Raw genomic sequence first — 16116 nt, 5'->3', positions numbered from 1 at the left:
GGGTCCAACTTCAGCAATGTCAGTGATGTGTCTATGGCTGTACAATGTGTAAATACCTGGTAAAGATTGGGCTGCTGGATGCCTCTAGTATCCCTAGACAACAGAACTACTTACATCTATATAGCACCTTCAGTATGGAATATTGTCCCAAGCTGCATCATGGCACAGAACATAGAACAATATAGTACAGACCCTTCGGCCCACAATGTTCTGCTGACGTTTACCTACTCTGGTTTCTGCCATGGGAAAAAGTCTCCGGATATTCACTGTATATTTGCATCTTATCAGCTTGTATATTTCTATTAAGTCATCTCTTATCCTCCTTCACTCCAAAGAGAAAAGCCCTAACTCGCTCAACTCATTTTCATGAGACATGACTATATCATGGGATTCTTTCCATTGGAAAATATTTTAAGAGCCAGAACAAGTCTCAATTACGGTATAGCAAGAACGGCTACGGAAAATAATCGATTGTATGATGCACTTGCAAGTAGCACCCTGTACTTTGCTGGTACCCCGGGAGTCAAAATGGGTAGATCTTTGGGGAAACTGGAGCCAACACCAGAAGAGAAAGGAAAACAAAGCATTGGAACACTTTTTTTTCAGGCAGGCGCTTGGCCCACAAGATATAGGAACAGAATCAGGCCATTCGGCCCATCCAGTCTGTTCCGCCATTCTATCAGAGCTGATTTACTATCCCTCTCAACCCCATTCTCCTGCCGAGCCTTTCAGCGAGTCGTTCCTTCAACTCCACAGACAGCGCACATCCCACACACTGTCTATGCGACAGGGAAGCCTATTTCTCCAGCAAGCTTGTTTGCGAAACTTCTCAAAACTTAGGCTCGTTGCCGTCAGCACTGATCGGTGAAAGGGGGATAGGATCGGCTAAAGACATCGTTGAATTTGTGTTGTTAAAATAAACTAGCCAATGACCTCTCGCACCAGAGGCCAGCGGGAGCGAAAAACAATTGTAATCCGGCAAACGCAAGAAGGCAGACAAACAAGAGGAAATATTGACACTGCTGTCTATTTGTTGATGATAACTAAGCAACAGTGGAAATATACTTCCGCCTAATGCATTTGGATCGATGACGTTTTTGCAACCCACACAGCCCTGCAATCGCCATGCACGTCAGCAGGAAAACATTACATTTTTTTTCATGAAAGAAGAAGTCATGCTTCCTAAATTGGAGTTGTGTGTTCAGTACACGACTGCTTCCCACGCACTCCCCCTGAGCCAGGGGTCCCATCAAACCCCAGGTTCTTCTTCGCTCCCCGGCCCGCCGCCACCTTTCCAGGGTCTCCCGATGCCTTTTTTTTGGGTAAACTGGCAGAAACCAGCTGATCGCCAGGTTCAAAGTCATCTTGTCTCCTCATCACGGATGGCCTCCCTTGCTGCAGTTATCAGGTCAGCAATTTCCCTTCAGTTCATGCCAGGCAGAGGAGGGGGCGTGAGGGAAAGAAAGAGAGGGGGTGGGAGGGGGAGACAAATAGCGGGGACGGGATTGAGGTAGAGAGGAGAGGGCGGGAGGAAAAGAGAAAGAGAGAGAGAGAGAGAGAGAGAGAGAGAGAGAGAGAGAGAGAGAGAGAGAGAGAGACAGAGAGAGAGAGAGACAGATAGAGAGAGAAGGGCGGGAGAGAGAGAAAAAAACGGCCGACCCCTTTCCTCTTAAATAAAAATATAAAGCACCTTTTTTTTTTGTTTTTCTTTCTCCTTTCCTTGCACTGTTTAACCTGCCTGCAGCTTCGAAATCTCTCCATCGATTTCGAGCACGGGTCAAATGAAAAGATTTGTCTACTTTTGAAAAGAATACAATAGAATCTGATGCACAATAAACAAACGATTAGAGCGAATGTTTTGAGTCTTCAGTGTCCTCGTGTTCTAGTCAATTATAGCTCAGTTTTCAACCTCCAGCACACACAAACACGCAGAGTACATTGCAGGCAGTGAGTTTGCTTTAAAACAATAAACCATGTTACAAATTATGTTTTTAAAGCGGACTTCAATGGCTACGAACATCAAAGCGGTAACCACAAGCTCTCAGTCCAAGCCTGTGCCTCAAAACACATCAGCAGCCAACGTCGAGAAGGAAGGCGCGTGTTTTTTTTTTCAAACACTGCCTCACATTTTTTTTCTTTTGTTATTGCACTTTAAATTTCCCATTCAGGGTTCGAGTTGGGCTCCGCGTGGTTTGCTGAGGGCGACGGGCGCTCGGTAGTAAATGTGACGTACGCTCCAAGACATCGCCTCTTGAAAGAGGAAAGCTGCCGTCACATGGTTGAATGGATAAGTAAAAGTGATCAGTTTTCCAACTTGATTCGGTGACTCGCCTTCCGCGGCTCCCCTTCCACCAGCCTTCGGTCCATTTACAAACTTAACCACCATAAACTCGCTCTGCACTGACACCATTAGCTCACCACCGACCGCTTTCAAATCTTAACCTGTTTTTAATGCAACGAGGGGGTGATTTTCTTCTACAACCACTCCCCAAATGCACAAGTTCCCGAAGATATAACATGGACCTGTTCTCCTCTTCGCCCGGTTTGTGAAGGAAAATCAATGCCAAATATTGCAATTAAGCCCTAATGAAACACGGCGGTAAACAGACTCTGGAGATTACTAAAACATCTGCAACATTATTATTTTCTCGTCTAGAAATTAACTACACTGGAGATATCAAACTGAAGTTAATCCCGTCCTCACCTTGGCTAATGATCCCATGGAAACGATCAAACGCCTCAGTGTTAACCAACTTTACAGCCAGAGATTACGTGAACATGAACAAAATGCTTTCTAAATTACGCGCAATCCAGAACAAAAAAATAAAGCGCCGCTCAGTTTGTCAACAACAAAAAAAATCCCTCGCGCTCGTGTGCGTGTGTGTCAGGAAATTTAAAATTAACTAAAAGGCTTAATTTTTTTTAATTTAAAAAAGACATTTAAATCTTTTTCATGGGCGGTTCTCGCAGGTAACTCCCCGCCTCTGAATGATACCCCACTGATAACAAGAGACAAAGAGGGGCTTGTTACACGCACCAGGAATCCCGCGACCGTCTTTCCCAAAGTCGTCTACAGTCGAAAAGATCTTTGACAAATACACATCTAAGAACCAGTACTTGACAAATAACGGCTACACTGGGAGGGGGTGGGGGTGGAGGAGAGAGGTAGAACCGCGAAAAAAATGTTGAGAGAGCAGTTTATTACTAGTTCAGAAAATAAAAAATCCTCTTTAATCCCTGTGCAGTCAATACTAATCCCGGATAAATCAGACTCCTTCTCCGTCTCTCGCTTCACTCGTGAATCGGAAACTGCTTACTGAGTATTAATTACACAGATAACTAAAAGATGCCAGGCGCCCGAGATGGATCACAATAGACAAAAAAAAACAGGAAATATATATATATATATGTGTGTGTGTGTGTATATATATATATATATATATATATACATACACACACACACACACACATATATATATATATATATACATACATACATACATACATACACACACATCTTTCGCAATATTTAGCAAATGTCAGCTGGAGCCCCCCGGGGAGAGGGGAGATGGCTAACCGGCTGAGATTTCACTGATTTACGTTTAAATTTAAACACCGTAAATGATTTGCAGGGGTACAAACTTCCTTATCCCGAATTAATTCGGGGGATCCGCAGTCCGACAACGTTGCCCAACCTCGGGTTCTTTCTTTCTCTCCCCAACGTGAGGTTCTCAACTAAGATCAGCTAACCTGTGCCTCCCTCGGTCCTCGGTTCGACCTTACAGCCAGGAAGACTGCGCGAAAGATTTCTATTTTTTAAAAAAACAAGTTGTGATTTTACGTACCGAGATGTGCTGTTCCATACGAGGTGCCTCGACTCGCTGAGACACAAGTAACATCGTGCAAAGATCGCTCAGGTTTAAAATCCACTTTGGATAAAAAGTAACGCGATATAACGGCCGCCGACTTCCCCTCTAAATCTCACACAAGTTCATCCCACGGCGTGTTATGCAGCCGCTGATAATTCTGTGTCTCTCTTGAATGTTGCCAAGTACATTAGCATCAGCCTACGGCTTCCCGGGCAGCGGGCGGGGCTGCTCTCCCAGACCGGTATGGATAGGGCAGCTCCAACACAGCGTCAAGGAAGGGTGGGAGGGAGGGAGCACAAAGTACGCCAGCGACTTGCGCAAGCCGCGCTCTAAAAGGCATTCTGGTCATCGTAGTTCGCCCCGTGACGGGAGGCGGGAGGTTGGGGAGGACGCGAAAGTCGCCAGTGAATCCGCTCCTCGCTATCCAAGAGAAACTTCTTCGCCTAAGGAGTAGGCGAAGCGATTAGAACCAGACTTGGTTCCATTTTTCGCTCCGCATGACCTCAACACCCCCCGAAGCATTTCTCAGCCGGTGAAATACTTCTCAAATGTATTCGTATGAAATGTGTTTACGTACAGCAGTCTTTTGCAAGCGATAACGGTGCGATGACCCTTGAAGCAGTTCACATTGTTTGACTGAGGGAGACTCTCACCCTCCCGGTGACCTTATTCTTAAACGGTAAATGCGACACCGGCTGGATGAAGAAATATTGTGCTGGTGCATCACCCGAGGGGGTCACAGGAGTGGCAACAGTCCACATGGTTTTAAATGAATTTAGTAGAACCCTACTGAAAGCAATGAATATGAATGCAAGAATGAAAATGTTTATACTTGTAAATTATTCTTATTATAAATAAGGTTTATTTTGATAGAAAAGAGGTAAATGTGAGGAGGGTGTTTTCTCCCCTGGTTAAGGACCATGAGATCTAGGAGCAGAACCAGGCCATTCGGCTCATCGAGTTTGCTTCACCATTCAATCACGGCTGAATTTTCCCTAACTTCTCTCCGTAACTCTTCACCCTCTTAAAAAAAATCAAGAACCTTATCAGTCTCTGGCTTAAGTATATACAGAAGGTCATCAGATTCACCTCTACCCAGTTTTAGAGGGGCGTCGCTTTATTCTGAGGCTGTGTCCTCATATTCTAGGTTGTTTTATAGATGGAAATATCCTCTCCACGTACGCTCTGTTCAGGCCTTTCTATATACAGTAGGTTCCACTGAGATTCTGCCCCCCGCCCCCCCCCCAATCCTTCTGAACTCTGTCGAATACAGCCTCGGAGACACCAAATGCTCCTTACGTTTCAGCCTTTCATTCTTGTGAACCTACTCTGGGCTCTCTCCTTCCTGAGATACAGGGCAGCAACTTCCAAATGCATCTGACGTTATACCTGTAAAGCTAAAGCAGTACATTCTTAAACACAAGAGATTCTGCACCTGTTGGAAATATTGCGCAATACACAAAGTGCTGGAGGAACTCGGCAAGTTAGGCAATATTTGGCATAGACATGGATTTCTTTAACTTCCAGTAATTTCTCACCCTTCCCCTTCTCTCTCTTTCCATTCCCCACGGCAGTTCCCCTCCTCACCCTTTCCCTTCTACTCGGCTGTCCATCACCTCCCTTTGGTGCCCTCTTCCTTTCCTGCATGGTCACCGTCCTCTCCTATCAGACACCTTATTAGTCAGCCCTCTACCTCTCCCACCTATTACCTCCGAGCTGTTCACTTCATCTTCATCCCCCTCCCTCGCGCACTCCCCTTCATCCCCTTCCCCATCCACCTGGTCTCACTACGGCGGGGGGGGGGGTAGATATCGCCTGCCACCTTGTACTCCTCTCCCTCCCCCAGCTTTTTATTCTGTCTTCTGTCCCCTTCATTTCCAGCCCTAATGAAGGGTCTTGGACTGAAATGTCAACTATTTGTTCCCCTCCATGGATGTTGCCTGCTTTGCTGAGTTCCTCCAGCACTCTGTGTGTGTTGCAGGACATTCTTGATTTTATACCCTAGTCTTCCTGATATGAATGTTAACATTGCACTTGCCTTCCTTACTACAACCTGCAAGTTGACCATAAGAAAATCATGAACCCGGACTCCCAAGTCCCTTTGCACCTCCAATTCCTGAATTCTTCCCTCATTTATAAAATAGTGTACACTTTTACTCTTCCTACTAAATTTGCATAACCCACACTTTCTGATGTTGCATTCCAAGTACCAGTTCTCTGCCCACACTCCCAACCTGGCCAAATGCTTCTGCAGACTCCCTGTCTCTGCAACATTACTTGTCTCTCCACTGACAGTCGTATCATCTGCGAACTTGGCATCAAAACCATCGGTTCCCTCATCCACATCATTAACATATGAAGCAAAACAAGTGTAGAACTAAGGGCAATGGTCATGGAGTCATCACAAGTCATAGAGTAATACAACATGCAAACAAGTCTTTCAGCACAACTTACACGTGGTTTCTACCAAGCTAGTCCCACTTGCCCGCATTTGGCCCGTATCCCTATAAACCTCTTCGATCCATGTACTTTCAATGGTTCCATTTAATATCAGAGAACGTACACAGTGTACAACCTGAAATTCTTACTCTACGTAGACATCCACGAAACAGAAGAAAAGCCCCAAAGAATGAATGACAGAAGTCGTTAGAACCCCAAAACCCCCTCCCACGCACAAGCAGCAGTAGAAGTGCTATCCCTCTCCCCACTTGCTCCAGCAAAATATAAGCATCAACCCCTATCGCCCACCGTGTGAGCGACAGCAAGTTCCTCAGAGACCATCAAAAACCACTGTCCATCCCATTACTTTGACATCGCAGGCAGGCTCTTTGTCTCGGTAATGAGGGAGAGAGAGGTATCATTCCTGTCACAGTTAGAGAGAGGCCAACAGCTAACTGTTCTGATGTTTCAATCTGCCATGTCTTTTGACATTTTAACAGTCTCTTCACAAGGAGTGTATACTTTAAACCATAAGATATGGGAACAGAAATAGGCCATTCATCCCATCTAGTCTGCTCTGCCATTTGATCGTGGCTGATTTATTTTCCCTCAGAACCCCGTTCTCCTGCCTTCTCCTCATAACCTTTGATCAAGAACTTATCAACCTCCACTTTAAATACACACAAGTGTAGCCTCCACGGCTGCCTGTAACAATGAATTCCACAGACTCACCATCCTCTGGCGAAAGAAATTCCTCCTCATCTCTGTTCTAAAGGGACATTCTTGTCTTTAAGTCTGATATGGGGAGGTATTCCTTCACTGAAAAGGTGGTAAATGTTTGGAATTCTCTCTCCTTGAGGGCTGTAGAAACTCTGCTATTGATGCTAATCGAAACAGGGATCAACAGACAATCTGCTGGAGGAACTTAGCAGATTGAGCAGCATCTGTTGGGGGAAGGAATTGTCAAAGCTTCAGGTAGAAACCTTGTATCAGGATGAAATGTCCTTGTATGAGACAATTCGTTCTCCTCCCTCCACCCCACCCCTTCAGTTGGTACTAGACCTGCTGGGTTCCTCCAGCAGACCGTTTGTCGCTCCAGATTCCAGCATCTGCATTCTCCTGTGTCTCCATAGCAAGCTGGTGTAGGAACATACTGTGACACAGGCCATCAGCCACTGTTGAATGGTGGAACAAAATGGGGGTGAGTAAGGGGGTGGAAGAGAAAGGCAAAAAGCCTGCTCTTGCTCCTTATGTTCTTATCTAAATAATGTCATGGCGACTTTCTCAACCAAATCTTACATTGTCTTCAGAAAACAGGTAAGTTTCATCTGAAACACGGCACCTTCCAAGGTACTACACTTCCTCCATACTCCACCAAATGTCCATCTGCATTCAAAAAAAAATGCTGCAGATGCTGGCCATCTGAAATTAAAACAGAACATCAAAAAGAAATACCTGCAGATAATGGACATTTATTTATTGATTGAGATACAACACAGAATAGGTCCTTCCAGCCTTCCAAGCCATGCTGCCCAACAAACCACAATTTAACCCTAGCCTAATCACATCAACCAATTAGCCAGTACGTCTTTGGACTGTGGGAAGAAACTGGAGCACCCAGGGGAAACATCTGAAATAAAAACAGAAGCTCATGGATCAGGCCACATCTGTGAAAAGAGAAACAGGGTTGAAGTTTTAGGTGCCCAATTCCTTTGATGAGGGTCTTCAGTCTGAAACCTTAACTCTGTCATCTTGGATTAGTCCAGTATCAGAATCTGATTTGGAATCTAAATCGTATTTTAACAAGATGGAATAAATATCCTGAAATACGAGGGGTGATTGATAAGTTCATGGCCTAAGGTAGAAGGAGTCAATTTTAGAAAATTTAGCACATTTATTTTTCAACATAGTCCCCTGCTACATGTACACACTTAGTCCAGCAGTCGTGGAGCATACGGATCCCTTCTTTGTAGAAGTCGGCATCTTGGACCTCCAGAGTGGTCCACAGCAGGGGTGGCCTGAGGTAGAAGGAGATGAGTTATACAGCTCTCATTACATGCACATGCAGTTCAACTCTTTGAGTGAAAATGCAGAAAGTTTGAAGTTAATAACATATCCTTCTACCTTAGGCCACAAACTTATCAATCACCCCCTGTGGACCACTTTCTGGAGGTCCAAGACGCCAACTTCTACAAAGAAGGGATCCGTATGCTCCATGACAGTTGGACTGTGTAAATATAGGAAAAATAAATGTGCTAGGTTTTCTAAAATTGACTCCTTCTACCCAGGTCACGAATTTATAAATCACCCCTCTTAGAATATGGTGCTTGGAGATTGTCGTGGAGCATTAATACTAATTGTTCAGAAGGTGTTGTCTCTGGGACCCCTTACTTTATTAGTTATAAGAGGAAGAAGATTATGATAGAATAAAGTTAGGTTGACCAGAAGTTAATTACTGTGTGCAGGTCTGATCATCACATTACAGGATCATTTTGTGACTGCACTGGCAAGGGTGCAGATAGGGGTTTTGAGGATGCTGAAGCCACTGGAAAATTGTAGCATTAAGGAAAGATTGGACTTACTGGAACTGTCTTCTTTGGAATACAGGAAACTAAGGGCAGATTTAATTGAAGTGTATATAATTGTGAGGAGCTGAGATGGTGTAAATAGGATTCATTTCCTTTTGCTGTTGTGTCAAAAACCAGGGAGAATAGACTTAAAGTAATCAGAAAAGAAATAGAGGGGAGATGAAGAATTTATTTGTTACCCAGGGTGTGGCCATGGTTTTAGACATTGCTACCTGAAAGAGTAAAAGTGTACTGGAAGAATTATGAGCTACAGAACACTTGATCGAGGGCTGTGAAGCTGTTTAGACTGGGTAGCCTCTTCTGTTGGATGGCAGGGTGGAGATACATCTCTACCAAAGGAGGTGTGAGGTGCTCTTTCCCTACACCAGCCTGCAAGTCACCCTTGGGCAAGGTGTAGCGCCTGCTTAGCCCCCCGATCAGGGTCACATGAAACCAAGGGGAGCAGGTAGTGGTTGATTGTATGAGCAGCTGGTGCCTATCACAAAACCTGGTTATGTGACCACTGATGCCAGGCAGACAATCTCTGAAGAGGACTGATAATGGTTAGGGTCACCCAAAATGTAAAGGCACTGCCCAGAAGAAGGCAATGGCAAACCACTTCTGTAGAAACGTTTGCCAAGCACAATCATTGCCATGGACCATGATCGCCCATGTCATACGACAAGGACCGTGATCACCCATGTCATACGACAAGAACTGTGATCACCCATGTCACATGACATGGGCCGTGATCGCCCATGTCACATGACATGGGCCGTGATCGCCCATGTCACACGACATGGCACATAATGATAATGAGCTTCTTCTCAACCAGCACAGACTCTTTGGGTCAAATGGCCTTTATCTGCATCATAAATTTTCCAGTTTCCACAATTCTGTGCTATGAATCCTCCATAATTTGCTCTTCCAATCTGAATGTTCGGGAGGCAGTGGCTTGTGCAGGACTTGGTTATTGTTCACCCTGAGGCAGCACAACGGTGTGGCTGGTTGAACAACCACCTCACAGTTCTGACCCAGCTTCAATTCTGACCTCCACTTCTCCCAACTTCACTCACTTCTCTTTCTTAGAATTCGACATAGCTCCTAAAACTTTGACAAACTTCTATAGGTGCACAGTGGGGAGTATCCTATCTGGCTATATCATGACCTGTTAAGGAAGCGCTAGCGCCCAGGAATGGAAAAGACTAAAAAGTGGTGAATACAGCCCAGTCCATCATAGGAAACCCCTCCCCACCATTGAGCATATCTACATGGGACGCTACCAAAAAAAGCTGCCTCCATCAAGGATCCCCACCCTCCAGGCCATGCTCTTCTCGCTTCTACCGTCAGGCAAGAGGTACAGAAACCTTAGGTCCCACACTACCAGCACAGACACTTTAGGGAATAGTTGTTACCCTGCAACCATCAGGTTCGTGAACCAGTGTGCATAACTTCACTCACTGCAACATTGAACTGATCCCACAACCTACGGAATCACTTTCAAGGACCGTGTAGCTCATCTTCTCAGTATTATTTATTTTATTTGCACAATTTATCTTCTCTTATATATTGATTTTTATTGGCAGTTTTTCATAAATTCTGTTGTATTTCTTTAGTCTCCTGCAAATGCCTGCAAGAAAATGAATCTCAAGGTAATACAGTGGATTTTGGTTCACTGGGGCTGTCACACATTTGGGCCAACTGTTAAAGAACAAAAACAAATCGAGAAAATAGCCAGGATTCTGTTCATTTATTTGGGACACTATGCCGCTTAATTGAGACAGGACTGTTGCCGAACAGTTTCTAACTAGTGTCCATTGGGCACACTTCTATGGCTGTTAAGCTCTACACGCTGCCAAGAGCAAATAGCTTTTTTTTAGATTATGAGAACACTCAGTCCTCATTTATTGTCATTTAGAAATGCATGCATGCATTAAGAAATGATACAATGTTCCTCCAGAGTGATATCACAGAAAAACAGGACAAACCAAAGACTAACACTGACAGAACCACATAATTATAACATATAGTTACAGCAGTGCAAAACAATACTGTAATTTGATGAAGAGCAGACTATGGGCACAGTAAAAAAAGTCTCAAAGTCCCAGTTGACTCCCAAGTCCCCGATAGCAGGCGGAAAAGGGAGAAACTCTCTGCCATAAACCTCCAGGCACCGACAACTGCTGATGCATTGGAAGCACCCGACCACAGCTGACACTGCTCCGTCCGTCCGAAAACTTTGAGCCTCTGACCAGCCCCTCCAACACAGCCTCCTGAGCACCTTCGACCTCGTCCCGGCCGCCGAAACAAGCAAGGCCGAGGATTCGGGGCCTTCTCCTCCGGAGATTCCGGACCACACAGTAACAGCGGCAGTGAAGCGGGCATTTTAGAAGTTTCTCCAGATGTTCCTCCGTACTCTCACGTCTGTCTCCATCAAATCAGAGTTGTGTACGGTCCCCTACTTGACAAATAACAGACATCACCACCGAAGTGGCCACATGCGCTGCGTCATGCCACCATCTCCTCCTCCTCCTTTTTATAATCAGCATTGGCTGCATGTGTTTGTGTTCAAAAAGTAGTGAGTTTTGTCACTGATAGTAAGTGAGAACTAAGCAGTAAGATAATTCAGAACTGTTTTGCTCACTGTAGTTTCAAGCATTCAGCCTTGGGGATGCCAGAAACGACCAGCAGTGAAATGGAGACAATTTCACTGCCTCAACAAGTTAGGAACTATGAAGGATTTGAAGCTTTCGACAATCATTTTGAATCTTACAATGAAAATGAAGATTTGGAGGACGCAATAGTCAAAAGGATTGTATGAAGGCAGTCCATTATCTGCACTAGGTGTCTGCGCTGATTTTGTTCATTTACAGTGCATTAAAAGAACACGGCAGTGTACACTGGATGAATTCCTCTGTTGGTAACTATTAGGAATTAATACACAGATTTATAGAATTGTAGTAACATTGAGAGTGTTCTAATTAGTTCTGCATTTCACTTAAATACATAATTTTTTACTCAGTTTAATTGTAATTTAACTATTTCTACAAAACTTCAGCTAATTGGGGCAGCTGCTTAATGGGCCAAAACGTACTGGCTCCAAGGTGTTCCAGTTAACCTGAATCAAATTTACTTTGACCTCGACCTCTGGTGCTGTTTGTGTGCAGTTTGCACGTTCTCCCTGTAACCGTGTGCATGTCCTCTGGTTGCTTGGGTTTCCTCCCACATCCCAAAGAGGTGTGAGTTGATAGGCTCACCGGCCACTGTAAATTGCTCAGAGTGTGCAGGTAAGTGGTAGAACATGCTGGGAAGTCGATTGAAATGCGGACAAACTGAAATGGGATGAGCATGAATGGGTAATTGCGGTCAGCTTGGAATCAGTGGGGTGGAGGAACAATTTCCATACTGAGATTCTATCATGTGTGTCTTTCAGTTATGGGGAGAATGTATGCATGCATGTTCACTGTATTTTTAGTTGATTATTGGGGAGGAAGGTTGGTTGTGTTCCTACTTCTCACATCTCACCCAGTGTACACTTCCGGCTTAAGGTCTTTCCCAACTGATGGCACCACCGGAGGATACAACGTGTCTTATAAACACCGTTAAAACATTAAGATTCATTCATTTTTGCTCGGACTTTTAGTTTATGTTTTAGTTTGATTCATTTATATGTTTATGGTGCTTCTAGAGTGGAGGAAGCTGTGCTGTCTCTTGTTCGGTGACTCTGAGGCAAGACAGACTGGGCCAATGAAACACACCTAAATCTCCAGTCTAGAAGGGAACCAGATAGATCATTAGCACAGAGGCCAAGAGCCAAGCCTTTAGTAATCCGTATCTCTCTGCTTTCAGATGACTTGGAATTCAGCCACTAATCTGATTGGCTGGCCATCAGAGCCTAATTTTCCAGAAAAGGGTTTGCGTTCCCGCAAGTTAACTATTTGAGGTTTAAGAGGGGTTCAGCTTCATATTCAGACACGGTGGTCTGACATGGTCGTGTCTAAGTACGAGCTTGTGTTCTCTTGTGCTGCTTTCACTTGAGAGCAGAGAATGGAATTGCATTTATGTATAAGAGGACGTCTCAGAAACTGCTGATCTCCTCGGATTTTCATGCACAACCGTCTCTAGAGTTTACTGAGAATGGTGTGAAAAGCCAAAAGACATCCAGTGAGTGGTAGCTCTGCGGGCAAAAACACCTCATTCATGAGAGGGAATGGCCAGACTGCTTAAGCTGACAGGAAGGCAACAGTAACTCAAATAGCAGTGGTGTGCAGAAGAGTAGCTTTGAATGTACAACATGTTGAAGTCCATGGGCTACAGCAGCAAAAGACCACACTCCTGTACCTAATAATGTGGCCACTTGTGTGCATATTTACCAAGATACAGTAACAGATATAACTTTCTTGATCTCCTTTAAAACAGAGTTGTGGAATCTTTTAAGGGCTAAACTCATTCAAAAGATGGCACTTCTCTGAGTGCAATCTCCTCTCAGTGCAGCACTGAAGCATCAGCCTAGATCATATCTTCAAAATCTTGGGGCTGGGCTGAAACCCACTACCTGCTGACCCAGGTAAGAATAGTACCTATTTGATTGGCGGTTAACAGAAATAAGTAGTATCCAAAGATCAGAGAATCATCCAGTTTGGAAACAGTCAATTTGGGCTAACCTGTCCGTGCAATAGGTACCCTTCCTGTCCAGTGGGCACCCCTCCATAGCCCAAAGAGATTCAAGTGAACCTCACTTTTTTAATATATATTATTTCTGTTTTTTGCACGATTTTGAATCTAGTCGATACATGTATACTGTAATTGATTTTTATTATTATTTTCTTTCTTCTTCTATATTATGTATTGCATTGAACTGCTGCTGCTAAGTTAACACATTACACGACACATGCCAGTGATAATAAACCTGATTCTGATTAAATGCTGTCAGTGAATTAGGTTCAGCCACTCTCTCAGGCAAAGCATTCTGGGTACTCACCATTCTCAGGATGAAGAAAGTCCCTCACATATTTCTTCTGGCTCTCTTCCCTCTTACCCTGATCCCTTGTCTTCAAGTTTCTCCTAAACTTTCTTCTTTCGAATGGTTTCTTGCAGTCTACCCTATTTATACCCTTTATTATTTTATATTCTTCAATTAATTCCACTCTGAACCTTCTGTGATCCGGGAGCAATCAGCCTATCTTCTCGATGTCTCTCCTTATAAAGGAACTTCTCCATCCCAACGCTTTGAGAAATCGCATTCTGGAGCACTGCTACATCATATACTATGCAAGATAGATCCAAAATATATACTTTCCTATCCCACCCATCAAGTTCTTAATTCACTCTCTTGGAAGGTACAGCATTCTTTTGAAGAGTTAAAAATAACTAAAGCCTTAGGCAAAGCCCACTAATCTCAGGAAACAAGAACAACTTGCAATTATATAGCTTCATTAACATTGTTAAATCTCCCAAACTGGTTCACAGGAGTATTATTAAACTACAGTATGTTTGACAAGTCAGATAAGTCATGGATGTTGAAGTTGTTTGTATACAACATTGGTGAAACCTAATTTGGAGTATTGTGTGTACTTATGGTTATCTACCTACAGGAAACAGATCAATAAGATTGAAAGAATACTGAGAAAACTCATAAGGACGTTGCCGGGACTTGAGAACCGGCGTTATGGAGAAAGATTGAATAGGTTGGGACTTTATTCCTTGAAGCGCAAGAGAGTGAGAGGAGATTTGATAGAAGTATACAAAATTACAAAAGGTATAAATAGGGTAAATGCAAGCAGGCTTTTTCCACTGAGGTTGTGTGAGACTACAACCAGAGGTTATAGGTTAAGGGTGAAAGATGAAATATTTAAGGGAAACATGAGGGGGAACTTCTTCACTCAGGGTGGTGAGAGTGTGGAATGAGCTGCCAGCAGAAGTGGTGGGTGTGGGTTTGAATGCAACACTGAAGAGAAGTTTTGATAGGTACATGGGTGGGAGGGATATGGAGGGCTAAAGTCTGGGTGCAGGTCAATGGGACCAGGCGGAATAATAGTTTGGCATGGACTAGATGGGCTGAAGGGCCTAACTCTATGTCATTGTGTTCTATGATTCTATGACTCTACAATGTGAGTATAGAACGAGCTGCCAGCAGAAACGGTGCATTCAGATTTGTTTGCAACATTTAAGAAAAGCTTATGTAACAACATGGATGAGAGTGGTATTTTTTCCCCTCATTACCTGTTCAACCTTTCCCTCTAACTCAGGTCCTCAAGTCCTGGCAACATCCTTGTAAATTTTCTCTGTACCCTTTCAATCTGATTGATATCTCATTCTTAAGGTGCTTTAAGGTTGATACAATCCCTGCTTTGAATGCAGCTTCCGTTCTCCATATGCATTATTTTATGCAGTAACGCAGTCACTCCAGAAGCATGATTTCTCACTCGCAGTTTTGGAGATACCATCTTTCACATGAAATCTGAAACTAAGCCAGGCTAATGGGTGTGATAGATTGCAGGAACAGGGATTGGGTGCAAAGTGGTGGAGGCTGCAGGGTGTTTTACAAATTATCTGGTCATCTATCTTGTTGCTATTTGAGCGAAGTAGGCAAATGGAGTATTTCCCTAAGTTACAACAGCGATTGTACTTCAGAATTTCTCCAACAAACTTGAGTAGGGGCTTGAGAACACATCTTGGATGTGAAAAACACTTCATGAGTGCATGCTTTCCAAAAACTTGGACGCCTCATCATTAAAACGCTACATTTTGCAGTGTCTTTTTCCATCCTGGACTGAATGCACCTCACCTCATTGTTGTGGGTGGCAAGCTGGAGTGGCAGTTAATGCAACACTTTCTCATGCCAGCTCTAAGATTGGAGTTCAATTTCCACGGCTGTCTGTAAGGAGTTTCTACGTTCTCCCCATAACCATGTGGGTTTCCTCAGGGGGCTCTGGTTTCTTCTCACATTCCAAAACATATGAGTTATAGAGTCATGGTGTCACACAGCACACAAACAGGCCCTTCAGCCCATCTAGTCTGTGCTGAGCCATCTAACCTGCCTAGTCCCATCGACCTGTACCAGGACCATAGCCCTCCATACCCCTACCATCCATGTACCCATCCAAACTTGTCTTAGACGTTGAAATGGAGCTCACATACACCACTTGTTCTGGCTGCTTGCTGCACACCCTCATGACCCTCTGAGTGAAGAAGTTTCCCCTCATGTCCCTCTTAAACCATTCACCTTCCACCCTTAACCA

The 16116-nt window shown here is 44.0% G+C and overlaps 1 protein-coding gene across 3 annotated transcripts in view; it reads right to left on the bottom strand.

Moving 5' to 3' along the window:
* Window positions 1-16116, bottom strand: part of LOC134353147 (mastermind-like protein 2) — a 490104-nt gene that overhangs the window by 140015 nt on the left and 333973 nt on the right. The window contains exon 1 of one of the 3 annotated variants that reach the window (XM_063061105.1): window positions 3846-4093. The exons of the other annotated variants lie outside the window; for them this stretch is intronic. Within the exon in view, the coding sequence (XP_062917175.1) occupies window positions 3846-3899 (54 nt within the window). The 5' untranslated portion in view covers window positions 3900-4093. Of the gene's footprint in view, window positions 1-3845; window positions 4094-16116 lie in introns of those variants that run through there. 3 annotated transcript variants of the gene reach the window in all.

The sequence above is a fragment of the Mobula hypostoma genome, chromosome 10 (assembly GCF_963921235.1).
Source record: "Mobula hypostoma chromosome 10, sMobHyp1.1, whole genome shotgun sequence".
Classification (NCBI taxonomy): Eukaryota; Metazoa; Chordata; class Chondrichthyes; order Myliobatiformes; family Myliobatidae; genus Mobula; species Mobula hypostoma.
The sequence above is the reverse complement of the archived record's forward strand: the minus strand, read 5'-3'. Positions and strand labels throughout refer to the sequence as shown.